The following is a 22,422-nucleotide window of genomic DNA, read 5'->3' as shown; positions in this document are numbered from 1 at the left end:
TGAAGATATTTCGTGGGAGCAATTGTCTCAGAAGCAGATGACATGTAATGGAACCATGAAATTTAAGACAGATCGATATCCAAGCACATGGTGCAAGTAGATAGGCTTGAGTGCGCTCCACGGATTACGGTGTGTGTAAACACAGCTTTCGAGTACAGTGTCCTTTAAACGGCGGACACTGTTTACAGTGTACAACGTATAGGACCTGCTCTTTGTCATTGACGGGCATGGCTTATCACAGCATGCAAAGCGGAAACACAATAATCAGGTTTATATACATTGTAAAACTGAGCGGCTACCAGGACCGCCATTATTCTGCTTGTTGAGCCTTGCTCAACTCGCTGTCAGCGATGAAAAGTCCAACTTCTTGGAGCGTGGTTTCTCTCGTAGCCTACGGCTTTCTGGAGTCCACGTTTACCCTGGGGACAGTAAAACTGATCGGGGTCGTTCTGCCAGCGCTACAGCACAGTCTAGGCACGTCTGCTACTGAGATTGGCGTTGCCTTGGGGTTGCTGAGTGCCTTCAAATTATGCTCAGGTAATTAGTCATGTTTAGTAAAATACAGAGATTGGTAATCTAAAATCAGCTCGAGCTTCGGCAAAACTTATTTGCACATCAACGGCCACTAAAACCACTTGTCGGAGAACGGATGCTAGGCAACAGAGCATTCAAGTTGTAATTATAACTCTCCAACAAAACTTTGTTGTTTGCTGTTTTCTTTTGTTTTGTTTTGTTTTGTTTTTTGAAATGTTACCTTTAATATTCAAAAGTAATGTGAAGCTGTAGGCCCTACAAATATTTCAAGAGTACACTGTATAATGTCCGCTGGCATAATAGCTGCTAGCTGTAACGTATACATCTCGAAGCGCCGCCGGCGACGCCAATAGGGAATACATCAAGGCCCTTTTATTTTCACATGCAAAGTTTTGCAGATAAGTTTTCCTATTTTATGCTGAGAAGAAGACATGCGTAATTGTAGACATTGAAAGACATTTGAAAGACATTTCTTTTAAACCAATCATGCAGGCGCTATAATGGATAGTATCCCATCATTAAAACATAATCGTACGGAATCACTATTTGCCATCCAAGGGATTCTATTTGGTTATGGTTGTCTTAAGCTGATTTGAAAATGCAATATAGAAGCTAGGCTTCTGATATGGGATTTGAGCATTTGAGTAAATTGACCTTTTAAAAAATCCATACATATTCTAATTTTCTCTAATCACGGATTTTTTTATTAGCAAAGACTTTTTTTTCAAGGTAATTCATCCTCGTTTTATACCATTAACAAAGTGACACCCCTCACCATCCAGAATGTGCTCCACTTTCCATAGAAGATCAAAACATTTTGGCATGACTCTTCCTGCACCTACAAAGTCACTTCTGCGTAAAGATTGAAATAACTCTTTCAATCAGGCATAAGCACCCAATGAAGACAAAGTGGTCACTTTTCAAAAGTCGCAAGCATCATTTTGGGAGCCATAAAAAAAATTACGCTTCATTAGAACTAAAATCGACGAATCATTGGTAAAGAAAACATAAAATTCTTTAATGTATGTTTGTGCCAGATAAATAGGACATATTTTTTACTATCTTCACAGTGTGTTCATTCAACCTTGACAAAACGACTTCCTCTTTTGTTTATAATCATATTCATTGTGCTGTTGCATGTTGGTAATTTGTGAAGTCTTTCACATTTTGATATTAATCGAATCAACAGCACTACAATACACCTAGCAGAAACTTTTTTTTCATAGCTGTTTAAGACCGTTTTGAAATCAAAAACGTTTTTTTTTTTAATATCTATTTCAATAATTGTGATTTTTTTGTGTTTTCTTCCGACCTTTTTATCATCCCCCCCCCCCTCCCTCTGTTATTTCTCTTTTTTTTTCTATAGCTCCGTTCCTCGCATGCCTCTATCGGCGTGCTGGTGTACGCTTTCAGCGCGGACTGCTGGTCCTAGGGTCAATCTTGCCCACACTGGGGGTTATAACCGCCAGTTTGGCAGGCACAAGTGCGCAACTCGCGATATGCTTGGCTGTTTCAGGTAAGGAGGAAAATAAACGCATCATGTGATGGAGGCAAACTTTTGTATCCTACGTTGGCATGAAGCAACTCCCTATCGATAGATATTTAATGTCTTAGAAATTCCTTTTTGAATGCAGTGTATCTCCATTGCCATTATACAGGTATCTAATGAAGACGGCAATATTGCGCGTTTATCAGATAAACGCGCAAGAGATTCTCTTCTTGGAGTTCTTAACATTTTTGTGATATACTGTATAGGTGATATGAAAACAGCCAACAACAACAACAAACAAAATAGCAAAAGAAAAAACGTTTTGTGTGCTATCACAACCGAGAGCATGACCAGATTCACTCAAAACCGACATCGTTATGTCTCTTTCTGGCATATGGCAAAAACTCCTGTATTTTTTATGTATAGAAATACAAACCCATAATAAATAGATCGTCACGACGTCACTGGTTCCCACAAGTGACCTATGATGGATATTGTCACCAGCATTTTTCGAAAAGAACAGTGATTATACCTAAAATAATTTTGTCCTCATTGGAGGGATATACTAATGAAGTGTTTTTATTTTTATTTTCCATTTCTGTAATTCATCAGTTGATAGTCAAATACCCATTGACGAAGGCATTGTACTCGATCCTGCCACAATTGCTAATAGCGCAAAGAAATAGAACTATACAGAATCATAACGTTACACTTGTTCAAGTTTACCAAGGAATCCCAATTGCAGTGGTTTGTTAAGTATAGCGTCATGGCGTGTTTATTTACCATTGCTGTAATGCTTCTTTCTTTATCTAGGACTTGGATATGGAATGATGAATATTTTCGGCGTCGTTAGTCTAAACGACCTTGCTGGCGAGCGTTTTGGAGTCCTTTTGTGTGTCGCCAAGTCTGGTACTACGGCGGGAATGGTTCTCATTCCCTTGTTAGGAGACTTCCTCAGTATTGCGTATGGCTGGACAGGTGCCTTGCTGATAACGGGTGGCATCATAAGCCACACGATTCCCGTAGCCATGTGTATTCACCCGAAGACGGTCGACGAATCCCACCAGCGAGACGACGCGGATGGTGATCGTGAAGACGATGACGACAAGCAGGTTAGGGGTCCGTTGCTGACAGGAGAGGAAGAGATGGTAGAGAGTAGTAATGACAATATGGACGTCTGTCATGGCGACGTCCAGCGAGAATCTATGAACATACAGAGTAAAGAAATTGATATTTCATGTGATGAAAGAAAAGGTCGAGTCAGATGGAAGAACTGTCCTGGAGGTGATGATGTTAGAGATCAATCACACTTAACCCGTTCCTTCCGCAATTCTCTGAGTGCCTTTACTGCTCCCAAACGAGATTCTTTTCGCCCGTCGACAGAGAGGCACACAGGTTGGTAATCCAGCTGTGTGAAGGCAGTCAAGCGGTTCATTGTGTCCTCCTTTCTATGGTCAACTACATGTGCCCGTGAACAATGGAAATATCAATCGGGTGCGAGGTATGAATAGAGCGTGCGCTGATGAGCTCTCAGAATCTTTTGTTCTACACAAAACCGGGTACCTGAATGAGGTGACTGGGGTCAGCGAACCCGCATTTCTAACTGATCTCGGCCTTGATTGCTATGTACATGTTCGTACGAGTTTACAGCAGAACAAGCAAAAAACTAAATCAGGAAAAGGTACATAATACTGTAAAACACGCATTTTTCAAATAGGAGGAGAACAAATCCTGATAGAATAAACTCTGATCTTTTTATCAAACCCACTTTTCTGAGCATTTTAACACAAAGAAACATGAATTTAGGCCACTGAAACAGGCACCCTTGTCTTCATTTTGGGAACCTGGTAAACCAGGTTCCCGTATATCAGTTGCTCCCACGGGAACCTGGTAAACCAGGTTCCCGTAAGGAACGGGTTAAATGAGAAAGAAATATCAAGGTGTCAAAAAGACCATTTAGAGATCGCCTCGACTTGTTCGAGTAGCTTGGCCCCGTCAGATTCGTCATTGCAAGGAAACGACGCAAATGAACTTGAGGAGGAGAGTGACAAAAGTGACTGTCACAACAGGTTGTGCTGGTTCGAGGAGTGTGGCTTATTTAGAGATCCTTACCTCGCCCTCATCTTCCTCGCATTTTTACCATTTGGCATGGTGTACGGTAGCTGGCACGCCTTCCTTATCCCTCGCGCGGTGGAGAGCGGCATGTCGACCCTGAACGCCATCGCCCTCAGCGCTGCCGCGGCGGCGTCGAACTTGGCCAGTCGCATCGTGGCTGGAATATACATGCGGTCGTTTGACCGTTACATGGACCTTTTCCTCCTCCTCGCAGCAATCAACGTGCTTTCTCTCACTTGTGACGTCATCGCCTACATCTTTCCCGTCATGTTGGTGACGTCATGTCTGTCGTCATTTTCCTTGGCAAGTCGCGCCTTGCTCACCATTCTCATACTGCGGCAGCGGGCTCCCAGCGAGTACTTCCACATGGCCATGGCCTTGGATGAATTTGTGGGAGGAGTGGCAGCTATGCTAGGTTCATACCTCTCAGGTAGGAGGAAAATTTTGTTAAATTCCCCCATCAAGAATGTTCAGGAATGCATGTGCGAGACTTGCGTCCAGTTCGTCAAATTTTTCACACATTACACCTGTTTTGATGAAGTTACATTAGTTGCCAGTAAGGCAGAGAATTGTATTTAAAATTTTGTTACTTGTTTATAAAGTACTGCATGGTCAAGCACCTGGTTATTTATCAGGATAAGTTGCTTCTAAAGCAACCTCACTTATAAACGAAAGTAACTTTGGGGGATTGTGCCTTCAGCTGTGCTGCTGCTCCAAAACTTTGGAATTAATTACCTGAGAAAATGAGGAAGGCCTCATCACTTGCTATCTTCAAATCTTTATTGAAGACTTACCTTTTTCAGAATCCTTTGACTAATTTGTTATCTATTTTTCGTGTCTAATCAGTTACAATTTCAGGAGCTCTGTTACATCACAGCGCAGTAGAGTATATTTACATAGTATAGCTGCGCTATACAAATTTGTCTAATTATTATTATTATTATTATTATTATTATTATTATTATTATTATTATCAAGTCATGCCCAACATTAACTGTTCTGCCAAAATCAAATCCATTCGTGTGTACTGATCAGTGCCTCTCGCGTGTCACTTTTGTTTTTTCACCCAAGGTAATCCTGTATTTAATTTGACAGTGAGTCTTTGAATGCCTTATATATTAAATTTGAAAAATGCATTGTTTCACCGTGAGTGATCGTGTTTCTCACTTTTTTAGGACGTTTGTTTATATTAATTTGTTCTTTCCTCTCATTTTTCCGTTTCAGGATTAATCGCTGACAGATTTCGAAGTTTCAACTATTCGTTCATTATGCTTGCGATCTTGGATAGCCTTTCGTTCCTATTGCTCCTGCCAGTCCGGTGTGCTCACAAACATTGACCATGGTAACAAAAAAAGTAAAGGCGGGACTCTAAGCGGTTTCTTGGAAAATGGAGAAAAAAATTACAAGCGTGAACCGTGCGGAGGAATCATTACACCACTGTACTTGGATCAAGATTATAAAAGCTTCCAGTGCCCATTATCTGTCCTTTGCCACCAGTCATTATAAGCCATGAACATGGTACATTGTACTAATAAAGTCATCATTCATGAGCTCGTAAGATGGAGAGGGCATTCAGCAAGAGTGTGTTTGTTTTTGTTAGTTTCAATTTTCCATTGGATATCCCATATTCATGCTACACCTGTCGTGTGTAACGTGTGTACATGAAGCGGACTTGCACTATACTGACGCACCTGCATGTTTATGGGCATTTAGGCCCTGTATGTTATCACTACAGGTGTATCACGACATCCAACCTTTGAGCAGAATGGTGTTGAAACGCCATACTCTTTGACATACTTCTGTTGTGTGTGTGTTGTTGTTTTTTTACTTCCAGTGCATTATTTATGAATGTAGCAATTTCCTGTATGCAGTACAGTTTAGTCCTTGTGCAAGTCTCTAAAGACGATGGTTATTGGTATTGTTCTCTTGCAGTCTGTAAGTCACTTGGCAAAGGGCAATGTGCCTGAAAATCCGTAAGTTGAAAATACAGCTTGTAAACTGTTAGTGTACAGCATGATCAAGTCTCCGAAGGAATGTCTATATATTTATTCTTCTCTTGATTATATTTTGCCAACATGTTGACTGCGAAATGCAAAGTATAATAAAAGTATATCATTACAGGCATTAAAGTGAACGACTGCAACGTCCACTGGCTCTCTATTCCTGTCATGACTATGTGTATTTATATATCTTAGAGTTATATACATTGTATAAGTATATCTTTGATTATAATTTTATATTATTTGACCGTGCATCACAAAACCAACAAAAAGTGGCGCCCCTTTATTTTACGTGAAGACTCCAAAAGGGTAAAACAGGTCAACCAAGTCAATCTTGAGGTTTTCATATTGTCCGAAAGAGCTATTCTTCTTCTATGCGTAAGTTTGGGATCATAAAACGAATGGGAAAGTGTGTTTTTAGCAGTTTTTTACAACCCTTTAACTGTAGGTTGGTGTGATCAGGTATGTCTTAGAGGACCCTTTTCGTTTCTTGAAAATCCTTTGCACTATCTTCACTTTCGACTCTAATAACTTTTGAAAGGATAATGCTACTGCTTTGAAAACTGGTAGTAATCATTGACAGAATGCATCAATGGAGCGCGCTCAATTTAAGCTTAATCTGATAATTCCTTTATTGTTGTTGCTACTGTGGTTTACATCCTCTCTTTTGTCCAATTCATTGCCCAGCTAGCAAGGCATGGTAAAGGTTAAAGTCACCTGCTGGATTAGACCCTGTACTTCAGAGCCTTATCTTTTTCTCAATTCACTCTTTTCCATGGAGTGTGTGCTTTCTTTCCCAATATTTAGATAGGTTTAGGAGAGTCTATTTGAATCTAGTTATATACATTATTTTAAAGCTTAGAGTCTGCTCTTTTAGAATCTGCCCTTGAATAAAATCCATGTCTGGCGACTTTTTGTTAGTTTTGTGATGCAGGGTCATTGATGCTACCAATATAATATCCAAAAATTCAGGAGAACATGGTGAATGAAGTCTAAGAGAAGTTTGGCTAAGCTGACATTTCCAATCCTGTCTCAAGGCAGTATGTGTGTTTATGAGTACATGTATATGTATGTATGTTTGAAGCGGTATGGATGTATATTCCCTATCCCCCGTGATGTGCTCATGTAGAGAATTCATCTATATTACACTGAACAAGCTATCAGCAGCTAACAGACAGTAACTGTTTTGGGTCACTCTATATGGTATCCACAATGATAATGATTAATCTCAAATTTCCCTGTAAAGGTCAACGAAATGATAGCTTTTCTTGGCACGCTCATACCGAAGTGAATCAGACAGATATACCTGTACAAAAAACAAACAAACAAACAAACAAACAATTAAGAAGTATGTGTATGAAATTTCGCCCATTTCCTGAGGTACTAAAGCTGTAAGAATGCATCTGAATTAGGAAGTGATCTTTATTTCATAAGGTTCATCAATCCGAAAATGAAACAAGGTTCATTATTCCGAAACGCAAATTAATTTCCTATACGTATACATGTTCGATATTCCGAAAATGAAATGGGGTTCATTAATTGTGCGAAATTTTGCGACGTTATTTCGATGGTTCGTGGAAGGTTTGTTATTCTGAAAATAGATAATTATTCTGAAAGTGAAAGAGAAGGTGCTCACTAAGAACCATCAGATTTACGAACTTCATTTCGTTTTCGGATTAACGAACCTTTGAAACAAAGAACTTTTTTCCATTTTGAGATAAACATACCTGCAGAATAACGAACCTTGTTATGTCATGTATGATACGTCATTTTTGGACTGCAACCAACCTTCAGAATAACAAACTGTAACCTCTGAATCCACCATTGATAAATACATTGTACAACGGATTCTGCCCAATCGGTGTACATCGCCTCTTCAGCTTTTAGCAGCACTAAGAGTTAAACTTTCAATTCTTCCCTGGTTAAAACTCACCTAGATTTTTTTCTTTTGTCCATCCTCATGGGATTGTGTTTTGAACTTTGACCCTCGCCCTCCACTACTGGTGAAGACTCCATGATAATTTTTACAACCGCTCTTATCCACTGTGGATCGCGGCCACTCATCAGATAACGGATTCCTTGCAAGTGAGTCGCGAACACGTACAGTAATGTCATCACCGTACCCCTGACTCCCTGTGTTTCCATAGCAACGACAGATGGACATCACTTTTCACCACTCACTATAATCTTTCTTTCTGGAGGAAGTTTTTACATACCGTCCACAATTTATCCGTGAATATTCACTCAGAAATTCAATCACTTCACTCTCTTGCAAAATCAACTTCTTAATTATAAATTCAGCCTCGCGACTTGAAAGCTCTGAAAATGTAAAGTCGCCAACTCGCTCATCATTTTGCTCTCTTAACATCGGATACACACAAACTCTATATTCCCTTTCTATGTGTCTCTCTCCCGATCTAATTTTCACCTTTTGTTCCGCCTTATCATGGAAAGCTACAGCAACCTATCGGATTTTATATTGCCATTTGTACAAATTCACCAGAATCATCATGTCGGCCTACATGCTGTACCATCGAAACACGAGGAAGTGCAAAATAACTTTGAGGTTGACTTCCTGAATTCTAGTTTCTGCGACGCGCCCCCGAAGTTCGAACTGATAACTTTGTGTGACATAATAATTACAACGAATTGTGAGAATGGTAATTATCTCTTTGCATTCCTTGCCCAGCCAAACCCGACTAGGTACCTCTTCAAGCTAATGTAGGCAGTTGGTAGGCCCCACTAGTATCATCGCTATTAACAACTGGTCATTTTCAGAAGCGCAGCCGTGCTCCTTCCATATACCGGTCGGTATACCAGTAACGATTGTTGCGTATTTTGTGTTATAGGGTACACTATCACAGTTACAGCCTAGAATTCATGTCCTGCGACTGGATTCCCCCCCCCCCCCCGCCAATCTTATCAATCATGATTATTATGAAAAACACACCCTATACGGTATTTTGTTGACATCTGAGGAAACATACAACATCCTTTTTTACTCCATCAGCTCGCCACTATTAGATATTGAGCAGTTTTCAGCAGCCTTTTTTGCTACACTCGAAACATAAATACTTGACATCATAAAAACGGTAGATAACGGATCCACATTTTTTTTTTTGAACAAATACGACAAATTGACTTATAATTACATGTACCTTTAAAAATGCATCATCAGCTCAGGTATAACAGAATGGAGTTCCACCTCCTTGGTAACACGTCTACTAAGACTCACGCTTACGGCTTGAGTCTTCCTAGCAACCCATCCCAAGCTCAGTATCTGCCAAGAAATATTTATTTCACGCCTCCCTTAAGAAGAAGAAGGAGAAAAACGCGTGAGGTACATCAATGATAAACAATGGGATGAGCAGTCCCGCTTGCGCTGAACTCAGTAAGATACCCCCCGTAAGTCCCCCATCTTTATCATTATTATTATTATATTTTTTTAGGGGTTCAGAATATAGATGCCGTCATAGTGTAGGCCTATCTTAACAACAACTTTCCTTTCTAAATAGATATTCCAAAGAGGCTCTGTTTTGTTTTTGCCATCTATTGTCAGTCGTTCGTTCACGCGAGACCAAAATATGAACAAAACAAGTTCAAAATGATGTACACGTCTTGCATGCATCTGTGACGAACAGATTGAAATTATACAAGTAAAATTTGTGATAAAATGTGCGCAACCAAAATACACATACCGGTACCTATTACTCATCCAAAATGAAAAACAAAATACGGCTGGTGGGGATCCTCTCCATCTCTTCAATCGGATGCTTCGATGAAAATGGCAGTAATTATCACTCCCAGCCCGTTGAGAAAGTTGGCACCTCTCTGTGGAATACGGTGGGAATAGGGCATCTGTTCGGGCACGCCCTTCAAAACTGATATTGTTCACAACATGCACATTAACAAGTGCTGTTTTGTTTGTTTGTTTGTTTGTTTTTCAAATTGGCACTAGGTTTTTACCACCTATATTGTAAGTCTATATGAATCAACTCGGGGGGGGGGGGGAGAGAGAGATTTAAAGGACAAGTTCACCTTCATAAACATAAGGATTGAGAGAATGCAGCAATATTAGTAGAACACATCAGTGAAAGTTTGAGGAAAATTGGACAATCGATGCAAAAGTTATGAATTTTTAAAATTTTTGTGTTGGAACCGCTGGATGAGGAGACTACTACAGCTTGTGAGTCATATGCGTACAACAGTATTAAGAAAATGTAAAGAAAATTCAACATATTTTCACTTTTTTCGCATAATAAAAGAGCACTTGACTTGCCTCTTTCTAAAGGCAGGGGGAATAATATTACCCATAACATTTGTCGGTAACGAGTCGGGGGAATGTGTACTTTTTTCAAAAGATGAAATTTTGTGAAATTCTCTTTATATTTTCCTTACATTGTTGTACGCATATGACATCTCAGTTATTCACACACTGCAGTAGTCTTCTCATCCAGCGGTTACTGCACAAAAACTTCAAAAATTCATAACTTTTGAACGGATTGTCCGATTTTCGTCAAACTTTCAATGATGTGTTCTACTGATATTGCTACATTCTCTCAATCCTTATGTTAATGAAGGTGAACTTGTCCTTTAACCCGCACGTAGATGGCGTCAATATTCGGCACACGAATCCTTATAATGTATAAAATCTCAACAACAACAACAACAACTACACAACCGTAGGGAGTAAGCACACGTTTTGCCTACTGTGCTTGTCAAACGTCAAGTTTCATGCTGGATCGCTTTATCAGTTGTACAAATGACTGACTTCAAAGAGGAGCAAGCTAATGAAATTGAAGCTCTTGAATCTATATATCCTGATGAAATAACAGGTAACGAATTTTACATCGGAATTGTACTCACAAGCCAGGAGATGGAATGCGTGGTCCCATATACTGCCATTAATGTATTGTTCTAATAAACGTGCGTGCGCGTGCCTGCTGCTGCTGCAGTGCTGGCCACTGGCACTGCAGTGAGTAGGCCTAAGTTTACTTATAATTAGGGTCTACTGCTACTACTTGAGTAAATGATGAAGATTCTAGATAATGTCTAGTCTAGATCTATTAGAAACTAGACCAATTTTTGTGTTTTGGGGGGCAAGCCAGGAGTACGACTAGGTCTAGAATTAGAAAACCTATGGCATGCCATGCTAACTATTATTACCGGTACCCCGTTTATACTAAGGTAAGGAAAAAGGGGGTTCTGAAACCTTCGAGCAGGCTTTCAGCTCGGTATAAACAGACAGAATTCAGAAAAGGCGATCCGATCAGGTCGGGTCAGGTCGGGTTCTGAAACCTCCGATGGGGGGGGGGGGGGGGGGAGATTTCAGAACCCGCTATAGCAGGCTCGAGGAGGTTCGACTGCAGTATAAATGCAAGGGGGGTTCGAGAAGCCGCATTTTGGCCGACCCGGAGGTAATTGCTGAAGGTCATCACCTGCTTACAAAAACAACCCAGCCATCTCGACCAATCCCTGCTGCAGAAAGCCTTTCAACTTGCACACTGTCACTCAAAAGCCAGCGCCATAAATCAGAGGGGAGGAGAAGGTTGGGCCTGCTAGGGCCTGCTAGGGTCTGCTTTTGGCGAGCAGTATAAACAGACAAGAGGCTGCTTTTTCAGAGTGGGCTTTCAAACCGCCTCAAGGAGGCTCTGAAACCCGCTAGCAGTATAAACGGGGTATATGATGAGTATGATACTTGATAGACCTAACCGCATGCAGCGCAGCGCGACCCCAATACATACGTAAAGTACACTACAGTGCCCCGCGCCGCACCGCGGTTATGATAGACCATAAGATGGCATGTAACTGCCACCAGCAGCCCCATACGCATACGCTATGGTTCTAACTCTCTGTTAGATCCCCAACTAGCCTGACCAGACCGCTAGTGTTTACATTGTATACGACCGTCGTGTAGTTAATCCCCTACGCAAGATTACCAGCGCAGCCTAACCGCACCACCAGCGACCCCAACCCGTACCGAGTTACATTGCCCCGCGCCGCCAGGATTATTGCCAGCCCAATGTATGTAAATGACATAAATGCAGGCATTTAGACCTCTAGACCTAGTCTTATTAAATGAATGTCCGAGTAAAAATAATATCAAAATTAATGTAGTGCTAGTGGACTTGCCAATTTGCTTGCGAATGTCTAAATTTAGTGATTACATCTGACATTAACTCTTAATGTGCCAGGCCCAAAACCCCTAACGTGCCAGAGGTTTTTACCTAACGCCAGAACGTTTGGAAACTGGACTGACAGCGAAATTTAAAACTGCCATATCTCTGAAACTATTGACTGTTTTGAATTGAGTTCTACACAACATATATCAAGAAATGTTTGCTCTTTCGTGTCATGCAGTCAGTTTGCCACAATATCTATCTGAATCTGAAATTTTGCAGAAATATTTGATACATCAAAAAAATCATTAGAAATTTTTGTGTAGTATGGAATAAAAAGTCAGTCGTGTTTTTTCTTCAATGGAACACTCCCTGGACTCTGTGAGAAAGTTTTAGAGCAACATCTCCTCTTTCAAATGATAACAAACTTGCCTTCTAGAATTGTATGATTCCAAAGATACTAGCTGTTTATTTTGTCCTAGCAATTTCTCTTTCTGCCTCAGTAATCCATTCCCAAATCTGAGTCCTTTAGTCCCAGATCCTGTATTTGAAACTAAAGTAATTGTCCCGGGCCCTGGAATAGTGTCTTTTGTCCACCTGAGAAGGAAGAACCTGCTAATCCTCCTTTTGTCTAAGCGGACCGCAGGCGGGCGTACTCTATTGAAATCGGTAGGCCTTTGTCCGCGCGCAATTCCTATGCTAGCGTGGGGACTATTAGTGACGTTCACTTGACCGACGAACGAAAGCTGACCCTCTTTGAGGGACAAAATCAAAGCAGCTTCCCGCAGGACAGCGTCCAAGCGGAACAATGCGAATAGAACCGCATAGACAATACACGCAGAGTCAATAGCATACACACGCGTGGTTTATCTATGAGAGTTTCGATCCATACACATCTCGCAGAGGGTGCGCCCGCTGCGGATTTTCCCGATGTGAAAAAAATACATCTAGCTGAAAAATTGTGTATTTACTCAAAATTTTCCAATGTAAGCATGCTCATATTTTTAGAGGAAAGGATGGCTATGCTAATCAGCTACCAGTACATATCATTGGCAGTTGCTTGGTGTAACACATTACGGTACCACAAGAACCTAAATGATCAATGCTTTTCTCGCTGTTCTTAGTCGCCGATCGGCGACCATGGCACGTCAGGACTAAGGTCGCCGTTCGGCGACCATGGCACGTTAAGAGATAATTTGTGGCAATGCAGTGAATATTGATTGTGACAGTGATGATGCTACTGAACATGATATCAAATCTCAGACCATGGCATGTTTTACTTGATTAGAGAGCACTTGACCCAATCGGTGTCCCACCCATCTGGCATTGCCATTCAGTCCTGTAGCCATTCACCACATTGGGTTTTCTTTCTTCATCTATCAAAAGGGAAAAGAGATTGACCCACTACCTATCTTGTATTTGTATTGTGATGTAGACCATATGTAATATAGTCTTATCCCTACCTGTAATTGTAACACACATAAAGCCATAGAACCGTTCAGTGTTACTGTGTTTATTGAAGGGATGGTAAATTTACAGTACTGGTAGAGGTGAGAATTGGGCTTTGAACTTTTTACAATATACAACAAACAAAAAATGTTTGTAAAATAGTACGGAGCGTACCCTTCTAAGAGGAATTCAAAGTCTATTTGATGAAAATCGGTTTTGGAATGGCTGAGACATCCAAAAATACAGTAAAACAAAGCAATCGTAATAAAAGCTGGGTCCCTCATTTTATTAGAATTGTTCTGTTTTGGGTATCTCAGCCATTTCAAAACCAGTTTTCATCAAATAAATGTTGAATTCCTTTTGGAATTACATGCTCTGCCATATTTCATAAGAGATTTCTCATAATCTCACCCCAAAATGTTAAGAAACCAGGGGTTAGGTCTCAACCAAAACTATACGATCCCTACAGATTGTATGTAAACTTTAACCATTCTTTGTACTTATTGTAATGAATAAAAACCAAATGTGACTAGAGATGTAGAGTTTTGTTTCTATTGGCAATAGTTCCTTTTTGGGTCTGAATACCCCACCTCGTGCCAAATGTGTGTGCAAGCATGCATCCATGCATAAGCCAACAAGAGTAGGATTGACTAGTGTAGAGTGACCAGTAAAATTGTGATGACAGTCCCAAAGGAACTTTTTCCGAGTTTTGTGAGTTGTATCAATTTTGGAGTGCCTCGGGATTATATCAACTTAAGATTTTGTTATTCACCAGTTTCCATTGGTCATGGAAACTTAATGTTGCACAATAAGATTCTTGTTGGTTCAAAAGCACACAAGATTAAATGTGATGACTAGATGAGGAAGTGTAGCTTTGACAGAGCACTGCGTATTAAAGTCATGACTGAGTGTCTAGCTCATTTTCATGATTTGTTTAATGAGTTAAAAAATGTAAGTGCTTGCATGTTCTTGTTTCCTCTCGATGTTTAAAAGTTATTGTCTGTTTTTATTTAGTTTACTTTCTTTTGCCTTTTTTTTTTAATTATTCAGTGCTTGCCACAGATCCATTCCATGTCTTCCAGATCACCGTCTCAGCTGAGGAGGATGAGACGGGGGAGGAAAATGAGGAGGAAAAAGGTGAGGATGCTGAGTTTCTCAAATTCAAAAGAACACCAATGACATAGAAAAATGACCTGATACTGCAATGGTGTCTATTGCTCTCTGAAAAGACTGTGTGTTTGTGCATTTGTGATGAACTTCAATTTATTGATCATTGATGTAACAGCAATGTTGTTAATTGTTGTGAGCAAGTTACTGTACATTGACATTCAGTCTATGTCATTTCTCTTGTTTTATAATGCTGTCTTCTCAGAAATAATCAGTTTTCTGAATGTATGATCTAGCTATATGAGTGACACTGTGCCACAAAACCAACAAAAAGTCGCCAGATATGGGTTCTGAAATATACTTACGCAGACTTTAGGCTTTAAAATTATATTGTATGTACATGCACATGTGTATAACTCAATTCAAATGGACTCTCCTAACCTATCTAAATTTTGGAAAGAAGATACACACTCTGGAAAAGTGTGAACTGAGGAAAAAGGGCTCTGGAGTATAGGGTCTATTCAACACTTGATCTGAAATACCAAGCTGTGCTCTGTGGAATGAATGGGACGAAAAAGGATGTAAAACTCCACAGCAGCCGTACAACAATGAAGGGAATATTAGACTATTAAAGCTGAAATTGAGCAGGTTGTAAACCAACTTTCAAAGCAATAGTAATATTCTTTCAAAAGTTACTGGAGTTGAAAGTACAAAAATGAAAAAGGGGTCTTTTTAAAGACATACCTTATTACACTATTCCACATTAAAAGTGTTCTAGAAAAACTGTGCACTATAAACACAATTTTCCAGTTGTTTTATGATCCCAAACTTCAAAATAATGTAAAAGAAGAATTGCTCTTTCAATATGAAAAAACTTGAGATCGACTAGGTTGACCTTTTCACCTATTTTGAGTCCTTGCATATAATCAGGGTACATGTTTGTCACTTTTGGTGTGTGTTTTTTTCATGCAGGGTCACGTATAGTCTAGATATATCCAGGAAATTTAAGGTGATTTGCTTTTTTCCTGTTTACAGGAAAAGTCTTTCTATTGTTCTGGATATCTGCTTGTGTGAGAGTTGCTTAAGATTCCTGTGTGATCAGAAGATTAAATCATCAAACTTGTTGGTAGAGTTTGGTCATTGTCGAGTCAGGCACCTCTGGAGCAAGCAGCTAGAAGCTCATAAATTGCAAATTTACTGGTTCTAAAGGGAACTCTCCACCAGTTTCTTGAAAAAGTTTGTTTGTTTTTCTGTACACCAGCCAATGCTTACCATACAATGTATGCAGAGCATTCAACATTTTATGATATATTGGATCTCCATGCTGTCTGCTGGATTCGGGGACACAAGGCAGACAGAATACAAAGCAAAATTTATGTCATAACTAGACAGATAGTAGCATAGTTACATACCAACATTTTTCCCTTGATCTGCTATTTTCTCCACTAGAGAACTCTCGATTCATTAAATTTAGATTCTGATTTGAAGAATTTTAATGTTAAAACTCAACACTAGGAATGTTGAATGTTTGTCCTTCCAGGCCAACTGTCCGTCACGCTGTGCTTCACATACACACCAACATACCCCGAGGAGGCACCCGTCTTTGAGGTGACCTTCAACGATGATGTTGCACAGGAGTATGAAGACAAAATCAGGGAGCTGGTTGAAGCCCAGGTGATGACAACAATGAAGTTTTCATCAGTTTTCAGCTTTCTGGAATTGTTGTTAAGGCATTGAGCTCTTTAAGATTTTTGGGGTGGGGCGGGGTTAGAATAGAAGGGAACAAAATCTGCCCAAACCCTAGTTGTATGCTTTATGCTGGAAGTCACTCTGTATTTGTTCCAGATGAATTTCACAAATTTCATATTTGATTTCAGTGTATCATCTGTCTCCAGTTTAAGTTGCATTTCCACTGTATATAACCCAGTCTTCATGGGAACTGTGTTTCATGTGCATGGTACATGTATACTCTTTTGACAGGAGAAGTATATTAATTTTCAGGAAGATAGGGTTTTCTTCATCAGTAATACAGCATAGTGATTATAATTCCCCTCTGTCAATGCATGTAATGATTCAAGGATATTTGAAGAATGAACAATATTTTGTATATGTTGTAAACTAAGACAGATAGATTAAAAAAATTGTGATTATGTGAAATATGAATAATTGTTTTGCATGTGTCACAAAAGACTGATCAAAGAAAATATAAATAGTGTATAATGATAATAAGCTGCATCTACTATTAATAGTACTAATGAATATGTATTGTAAATGTTGTTATTTTCATGTGATTATTAGTTCTTTTTACGCTTAGTGGCTCAAAATCATATCTGTAGGTTCTTGAACTCTTGCTGCTCAATATTGCCAAAACATTCAAAGATTAAAAATGTGCAGAGAAAATTTGAAGATATTTTTTGCGGATATTAGAATTTGCACTAGCTAGAAGTGGCGCAAAATATGTGAAAATTAATACATGTATACTGCAAAAATTTCAGAATTTATAGTAATCAAGACATATATTGCACATTGATATAATCTAAATATATATTCGGCATAGATGCAATCAAAGCATAATATTCCACATACGTTGTAGATGTAATCAGAACATACAGTATATCACACAAACATATGTGTAATCAAAACATATATCGTATTCTCCGTGTCATTGACTTGAGGCAGATCGAGGAGAATCTGGGAATGGCCATGATCTTTGCCATCGTGTCAGCAGCCCAAGAGTTCCTGAACGAAAGGATAGATGACCTCAAGGCTGCCCGGGAGGACCGGAGGAAGAGACTGGAAGAGGAGAAGAGGAAAGAGGAGGAAGAAGCAGTGAGTAGATTCACAGTCTGAAAGTACATCTTAACCCTGTCAGGACCTATTTTTTCAAGTGGTACAGTGCACTCCTGTTATAACAAACACGGTTATAACGAAATTCTGTTACAACGAAGTAAAAATTCAGGCCGCAACATTATTCACTCTTTGTATCTTTACTGTTTATTTGTTCGGTCATAACGAAATTTCGATATAGCGAAAGAAAACTGTGGGTCCAGAAGACTTCTTTATATCGGGAGTCCACTGTATTGACATTTGATGCACTAAAGTTGTCAATGGTGATGACTGATTTAAATGCAAAGAGTCACACCGCCCTCAGTGTTCACCTATCTGCAGCAGCAGCCACTTGCATCCATTCACCAGTCAAAAACCACACTCGGATTTTCCCCATGCACATAAACTCCACTGTACTTCTGATTCTTCGAATTGCTTTTACTTGTAGTTTGCAGGTAGCGGAATCTGTTGCTGAAACAAACAAGTTTGCCCTAGAGAAAAAGAAATGGAAAAAAAAAATAAAATTGTGTTAGCAAGATTCTTTATCCTGACAGAATTTCTGTGTTCATGCAATACAACATGGTGCAAGTCCTAAAAATGCCTCAAAATCATTCTTTCACAAAGCACTTTTGTGTTTCTGTTGCTTCATTACTAGTGAATGATTATTTCTTTAAATCTAGAAGAGACAAAGAGGTTATTCATGAAGCCTGCTGTAGTGAAGTTTGCTCATAAAATACTTGAACATTTTGCACGCATGAAATGAATACACTTGTATTATGAGTTGACTTTGTTGATTTTGTGGGTAGAGTGTGTACATTGATTCCTTGCCCCGTGTATAATGTACAACATTCACAGTGACATATGCTTACATGCACATGTGTATGCGTGCACATGCACACAGAATTATGAGAGGGGATCGTATTATGTAACAGTTGTATATATGTTTTTTCATATGTTTTTGATTTTATATTCCATTTGTATAATGTGTTACGTGATATTCTAACTTTTGTACCTAATGCAGGGCTCCCTTGTAAAGCAGGCCTTTGTGGCTCTTAACCCTAACCAGGCCGGGCTTTTTTGGGTGTTCTGTGGCCGGGGAGGGGTTGATTCAACCCCCCCCCCCCCCCCCCCCCCCCCGAGATCTTTTTGCCGTCGCTCGCGCAATCACCATGAAAATTGGCACATACATTACCTGTGGCGTAATCTACCAAACTATTTTTTAAAAAAAAATGGAAATTTTCATCATAATAATTAATTATGTTAATATATGCATAAAATCATACTTTTTGCTCTAAATCAAGAATTAAAGCTCCTAGAATCCTAATTTTTGGTGATAACACTCTTTGTAGCATTCCTAACAATGTACATGAAAAAAAAATCTGGTATCAAAATCAATTTCTTATGTATTTTATTCTATGAATTTCTTATGTATTTCTATGTTTTTTCGACCTTTTGTTTTATCTTTTTTTTTTCTCAAAATTTATGACAGAACCTATTTCAAGCATGATTAAGCTAAAATCAATTAGTTTCAGCCTATGAAAGTGAAAATAATAATATCTTTATGAATAAGAAGAGAAAACTCCATTTGCAAAGACTTTATACACAAAATCACGTTTTTGAGCCATTTTCGGTCTGACAGGCATGTATAAAAGGTCGCGCAGTGTCGTAACGGTATGCGCGATTTTTGCGAAAATGGTGTCAAAAGATGCGCAAGACTTGAAAGTAAAAAGTCAGTGAACGGCGCGGTCAAAAAAATTTCGCGCGGCGGAGAAGTCGCGAAAAATGTCGAGGGGGGGTTGATTCAACCCCCCCCCCCCCCGGCCTTTTTAGGGTTAATAGGACAATCCTGCTTTGAAAGAAGAAGACATGAATATATAAAGAAATAAAGAAATATTCAACTCCTGCCGTGAATATCTCTTGCAGGAGAAGATACTGAAAGGAACTCTGGTGACGATTGAAAGCTTCCTGGCGTGGAAGGAAAAGTTCGACCAGGAACAGATGGAAAAGAAAGCAAAACATCAGTCCAGTGCAGAAAGCCAAGGAGGCAAACTCACAGGTGGGTTGGATGTGATGATCCAGACAAACATTTTTCCTTTTCCTAGATATTTATCGATTTCATTCAGATCATGCATAAATTAACCCATTATTGGTATAAAAAAATTAAAATAGACAAAACACAATTAAAAAACAAAACATAAATCAATTTTCAATATAAGCTGCAATAATCTTCAACATCGATAACAGTCAACTCAAATCAATTATAAGTCAGCCCCACTGGTCAATGTTAACGAGAATTTACTACTGCAATCATACATGTATTCTCGTATGTTGGGTCATATAAATCATAGTCCACTTGTAAAGAAATGTGCACATATAAAAAGATACGTCGTACATGTACTAGTCAAGAATGGAATCGTTCATACAAGGTGCAAAATTTCCTGAGGTTATGAAGAAATTTTGATCTGACAGAAAACTGCTACTGTAAAAGTGGAAATTTTTGCAGTCTTGAAATTTATGCGCATTTCGCGCAACCAGAAGCTAGCGCGAAAATAAAAGCACACAAATATTTTTGCATGCCATATGTTCTAGTAGTTGATGTCTTGATTCAGTGGAAGTAAAAACACGCGAAACTCTTCTTACCCGACCGAGTGTGAAAAAGTAGTCATGCGACAATATCCACTTTTACAGTAGTCCTCAGGATGTCATTGTAGTGGGAGTCGCCTGTACAAATGTTTTACTCGTGAATAGTCAATATTCTTGATCGTGATCATCACTCCATGTCGATTTACGACAATGTCGATTTACGACATTCATCACTTCATCACATCTTTATTTGTTTGTCTTTTACTCCTGTTTCTCATTTGCAGGAAGAGAACTATTCTTCCAGAATGCAAACCTAGATACATCAGATATGGACCTTCTAGATGAGAGTAAGTTGACAGAACATCTCATTCAAGATTAAATACTGGATGCCAAAAGGAAACAGTTCTTTGAGCAGTCTTGTATTGGTTTGTGTAATTTCAATCTTGAAAACATGTTCAAAATGCTGATTTGACTGTATTCGAGAATTAGAAATGAGAATGTAACAGTGTGAGTGTGTAAGGGTAATTTTTGCCATTGCAGCATTCATTATATTACTACTTTTGCTGCAAGTATTGCTGTTTTGTCATGTTTCATGGTACTGTATTTCTATGCAAAGACCTTTTTATAGACGTCCTCTCAAATGCCATTTCTGTTTTGACCACTAGGTGACCGGGTGGAGGTGGACGAGTCACTTTTCCAGGACATGGATGACCTGGAATTAGAAGACGATGAAGACTGACCATATGTAAAGGGACAGTATTATTGTTAATATCACTATGACCTTTGGACTCTGAAGAAAAGAAGAGAATGGTATGCATGCATGCATATCTTATTGAATGCAATACCAGTATGATTAGCCGATGTGCCGTCAGAAGTTCGGAAGAGGAGACGATTGTTTCATCCGTGAAAGCACTTTACTGTATCCTGACTTGCTGGAATCAAGGAAACACATCAGATTTTTTGCTTTTGTTTCATTTTAGCTTTGATCGTTTATCATGCAGTCACATGTTATGCATACTCCTACTACACAACATTTTCTCATTGCCGATGGCAGAACTTTTGAGAAGTTTGCTAGAGGTTTGCCCTAAATGATGCATGTAATTTTTAGTGCAGAAATGCCATTTTGAACACATCTGGTTTGTTCATTATAATCCCATGCAAGGAGGGATAAGAAATGTAATGAATGAAACAAACTGAAGTCTTAAGAGCGAAACCTCTTTGTTCAAGAAAACAATCTGCCCCAAAATCATATAGGTATGATGTTGCTTTATTAGGAGAAACTTTCATTTTGAAAAAAAAAGAAAGAAGAAAAGAATATCTTTTCAATATATCATCCCACATATCTAACACTTCAAAAGTTCTTTTGCATCTTCAAAATTGCCCTTGCAGAATTCATAAAGGAACATACATTGTAACAATGTATGTTCCTTTATGAATTCTGCTAGGGCAATAAGTAGTTCTTGAAGTACATAAACAGCCTGGACAAGCCAATGAATGAATATTATCATAAATCTCAGTTTCTTATCATCATCATGAAGGCAAGCCAGGTATGTTTTGTTTTGTTTTATTTTTTGTATTTTGTATGTGAAGCTCTGGCAATGACATAATAATATTACAAGTGCCAAGCTAAGCATGGAAAGGAGTTTCTCTTGCTTTTCTATGAAAGCACAGCTGTTCTATGTGAATATATCTTGACATAAAAGACATGAAAGCTATGTGTGATCTCCAATGTCATTTCACAGTCAAAATGAAGGAAGATACATCTTTATTGAAGAGCCTACAATAATGTATTCTTTATAGATATAACACCAGCTTTTAGCAGTAGGCACCCAGTAATCATGACCTTTGGACCATCCGCTGGGATGTAAAGATACATGTATGACAGACTGCAGTTCAACTGCCATGTCAGTGACAATAACATAATAATGAGTTTGTTACAGATTTGTCTCAATTCTGTGATGTTTTTGTTCTCTGAAAATCTGTTCTTTGCAGAGTGTGCTTACACTCTAATATGTCGACAATAAGACAAAAGTGTGAATGTTGCAGAGTGTTCATATATTATTTATTTTTTGTTCATTTATTCATTTTAAACGATTTCTTCTGGTGCTGAATTGGTACAAGTGAGGCCTAGATCTGAGTTATATTACAAGTACAGTACATTTGTATTAGGTACATTTGACCAGACATCACATTTTCACTT

General features: G+C 38.9%; 2 protein-coding genes across 2 annotated transcripts; both read left to right on the top strand.

Annotated features, from left to right (window-relative positions):
• The first annotated feature begins 350 nt into the window (after positions 1 to 350).
• Positions 351 to 5,475, top strand: LOC139740122 (monocarboxylate transporter 5-like). The gene is made up of 4 exons (XM_071650704.1): positions 351 to 537; positions 2,837 to 3,241; positions 4,023 to 4,568; positions 5,363 to 5,475. The coding sequence occupies exons 1-4, from the start codon at positions 351 to 353 to the stop codon at positions 5,473 to 5,475; spliced, it is 1,251 nt and encodes a 416-aa protein (XP_071506805.1).
• Positions 5,476 to 10,830: 5,355 nt separating this feature from the next.
• LOC139740136 (RWD domain-containing protein 1-like) lies at positions 10,831 to 21,449 on the top strand. Its single transcript, XM_071650717.1, has 7 exons — positions 10,831 to 10,973; positions 14,757 to 14,843; positions 16,354 to 16,487; positions 17,493 to 17,642; positions 19,563 to 19,695; positions 20,507 to 20,569; positions 20,888 to 21,449. The coding sequence occupies exons 1-7, from the start codon at positions 10,901 to 10,903 to the stop codon at positions 20,959 to 20,961; spliced, it is 714 nt and encodes a 237-aa protein (XP_071506818.1). The 5' UTR covers positions 10,831 to 10,900; the 3' UTR covers positions 20,962 to 21,449.
• The last annotated feature ends 973 nt before the right edge of the window (positions 21,450 to 22,422 follow it).

The sequence above is a fragment of the Diadema antillarum genome, unplaced genomic scaffold, assembly GCF_040938485.1.
Source record: "Diadema antillarum isolate AM-2024a unplaced genomic scaffold, OU_Dant_1.0 seq00000836_RagTag, whole genome shotgun sequence".
In the NCBI taxonomy this organism is placed as follows: Eukaryota; Metazoa; Echinodermata; class Echinoidea; order Diadematoida; family Diadematidae; genus Diadema; species Diadema antillarum.
This window is presented reverse-complemented; position numbering and strand designations above follow the sequence as displayed.